This window comes from Protomyctophum parallelum (genome assembly GCF_964188405.1).
Source record: "Protomyctophum parallelum genome assembly, chromosome: 9".
Classification (NCBI taxonomy): domain Eukaryota; kingdom Metazoa; phylum Chordata; class Actinopteri; order Myctophiformes; family Myctophidae; genus Protomyctophum; species Protomyctophum parallelum.
In genome coordinates this window covers 52,840,531-52,843,030 of record NC_139706.1, presented here as the reverse complement: position 1 = coordinate 52,843,030, position 2,500 = coordinate 52,840,531, and the positions used below count along the sequence as shown (strand labels likewise).

The following is a 2,500-nucleotide window of genomic DNA, read 5'->3' as shown; positions in this document are numbered from 1 at the left end:
GCCTGCATGTCTGCTGTAGAAAAGCAAAAGAAAATATATAATAATATTAGCGAATAATCGGATGTCAATTAACAGTGTCGACTAGTGTTTTGCTAGTCGACTAGTCGACTATTCGATTATTATGTTAATGCCCTAATATACACAAGAATATACTGCTGCATAAGAGAGTACATATTACATTACTACTACTCTATTACACTAATATATATTATATATATATACACAAGCATATTCTGCTGCATAAGAGAGTACATATTACACTACTATATATATATATATATATATATATATATACTGCTGCACATAGAGAGTAAATATTACACTACACACTATATATATATATATATATATATATATATATATATGAAATGAGCTATGTAGTATAGCACACACTACACCCAACTAAACCCAACACTGAAATCGTTAAAACAATATATTTATTGTGTGTGTGTGTGTGTGTGTGTGTGTGTGTGTGTGTGTGTGTGTGTGTGTGTGTGTGTGTGTGTGTGTGTGTGTGTGTGTGTGTGTCTGTGTCTGTGTCTGTGTGTCTGTGTGTGTGTCTGTGTCTGTGTCTGTGTGTGTGTGTGTGTGTGTCTGTGTCTGTGTCTGTGTCTGTGTCTGTGTCTGTGTCTGTGTCTGTGTCTGTGTCTGTGTGTGTGTGTGTGTGTGTGTGTGTGTGTGTGTGTGTGTGTGTCTGTGTCTGTGTCTGTGTCTGTGTCTGTGTCTGTGTCTGTGTCTGTGTGTGTGTGTGTCTGTGTCTGTGTCTGTGTCTGTGTCTGTGTCTGTGTCTGTGTCTGTGTGTCTGTGTCTGTGTCTGTGTCTGTGTCTGTGTCTGTGTGTGTCTGTGTCTGTGTCTGTGTCTGTGTGTGTGTGTCTGTGTCTGTGTCTGTGTCTGTGTCTGTGTCTGTGTGTCTGTGTCTGTGTCTGTGTCTGTGTGTGTGTGTGTGTGTGTGTGTGTGTGTGTGTGTGTGTGTGTGTGTGTGTGTGTGTGTGTGTGTGTGTGTGTGTGTGTGTGTGTGTGTGTGTGTGTGTGTGTGTGTGTCTGTCTGTCTGTCTGTGTGTGTGTGTGTGTGTGTGTGTGTGTGTGTGTGTGTGTGTGTGTGTGTGTGTGTGTGTGCTGTGTCTGTGTCTGTGTCTGTGTCTGTGTCTGTGTCTGTGTCGTGTGTGTGTGTGTGTGTGTGTGTGTGTGTGTCTGTGTCTGTGTCTGTGTCTGTGTGTGTGTGTGTCTGTGTCTGTGTCTGTGTCTGTGTCTGTGTCTGTGTCTGTGTGTGTGTGTGTGTGTGTGTGTGTGTGTCTGTGTGTGTGTGTGTGTGTGTGTGTGTGTGTGTCTGTGTCTGTGCGTGCGTGTGTGCGTCAGTCTCTAGAGGAGTGTGAGGGTCTAGGCTCCGCCCATCTAGGCTCCGGCCAATCAGAGCAGAGCAGAGCTGATCTGGAGATGAAGAGCGACGACACCAAAGAACACATCCGAAGAGCAGAGGTGCGTGCGTGCGTGCGTGCGTGTGCGTGTGCGTGTGCGTGTGTGCCTCCACAGAGCGGTGTGTGCTGGTTGTGGTGGGTCGGTCGCTCCCTCCACTCAGGGCTGGATCTACCATATGGGCCCTTTGGGCACCAGGTCCCCCTCACCAGGGCCCCCTCACCAAGGCCCCCTCACCAGGGACCCCTCACCAGGGCCCCCTCACCAGGGCCCCCTCACCAGGGCCCCCTCACCAGGGCCCCCTCACCAGGGACCCCTCACCAGGGACCCCTCACCAGGTCCCCCTCAAAAACAAAATTGAGCAACAACGCACTAGATTGGCTGTTGTTCAAGGTGGGTGGGCCCACTGGGCTGTGAGAGGTGGGTGGACCCACTGGGCTGTGAGAGGTGGGTGGGCCCTCTGGGCTTGGGCCCTCTGGGCTGTGATAGGTCAGGTGGAGAGGTGGGTGGGCCCTCTGGGCTGTGAGAGGTGGGTGGACCCACTGGGCTGTGAGAGGTCAGGTGGAGAGGTGGGTGGGCCCTCTGGGCTGTGAGAGGTGGGTGGACCCTCTGGGCTGTGAGAGGTGGGTGGGCCCTCTGGGCTGTGATAGGTCAGGTGGAGAGGTGGGTGGGCCCTCTGGGCTGTGAGAGGTGGGTGGACCCACTGGGCTGTGAGAGGTCAGGTGGAGAGGTGGGTGGGCCCTCTGGGCTGTGAGAGGTGGGTGGACCCTCTGGGCTGTGAGAGGTGGGTGGGCCCACTGGGCTGTGAGAGGTCAGGTGGAGAGGTGGGTGGGCCCTCTGGGCTGTGAGAGGTGGGTGGGCCACTGGGCTGTGAGAGGTCAGGTGGACCCACTGGGCTGTGAGAGGTGGGTGGACCCACTGGGCTGTGAGAGGTGGGTGGACCCTCTGGGCTGTGAGAGGTGGGTGGACCCACTGGGCTGTGAGAGGTCAGGTGGACCCACTGGGCTGTGAGAGGTCAGGTGCAGAGGTGGGTGGGCCCTCTGGGCTGTGAGAGGTCAGGTGGACCCACTGGGCTGTGAAAGGTCA

The 2,500-nt window shown here is 53.2% G+C and overlaps 2 protein-coding genes across 2 annotated transcripts in view; one reads left to right on the top strand and one right to left on the bottom strand.

Annotated features, from left to right (window-relative positions):
* The window catches only part of LOC310864633 (F-BAR and double SH3 domains protein 2-like), a gene marked incomplete at its 3' end in the record, with an annotated part of 25,812 nt that extends 23,805 nt beyond the window's left edge, over positions 1 to 2,007 (top strand). Inside the window, exons 13-14 of the mRNA XM_083773321.1 lie at positions 1,358 to 1,477; positions 1,909 to 2,007. Of these exons, the coding sequence (XP_083629447.1) occupies positions 1,358 to 1,477; positions 1,909 to 2,007 (219 nt within the window). The remainder of the gene's footprint in view (positions 1 to 1,357; positions 1,478 to 1,908) is intronic.
* Positions 2,008 to 2,065: 58 nt separating this feature from the next.
* Positions 2,066 to 2,500, bottom strand: part of slc6a4a (solute carrier family 6 member 4a) — a gene marked incomplete at both ends in the record, with an annotated part of 39,575 nt that continues 39,140 nt past the window's right edge. The window contains one exon of the mRNA XM_083773320.1: positions 2,066 to 2,386. Within this exon, the coding sequence (XP_083629446.1) occupies positions 2,066 to 2,386 (321 nt within the window). The remainder of the gene's footprint in view (positions 2,387 to 2,500) is intronic.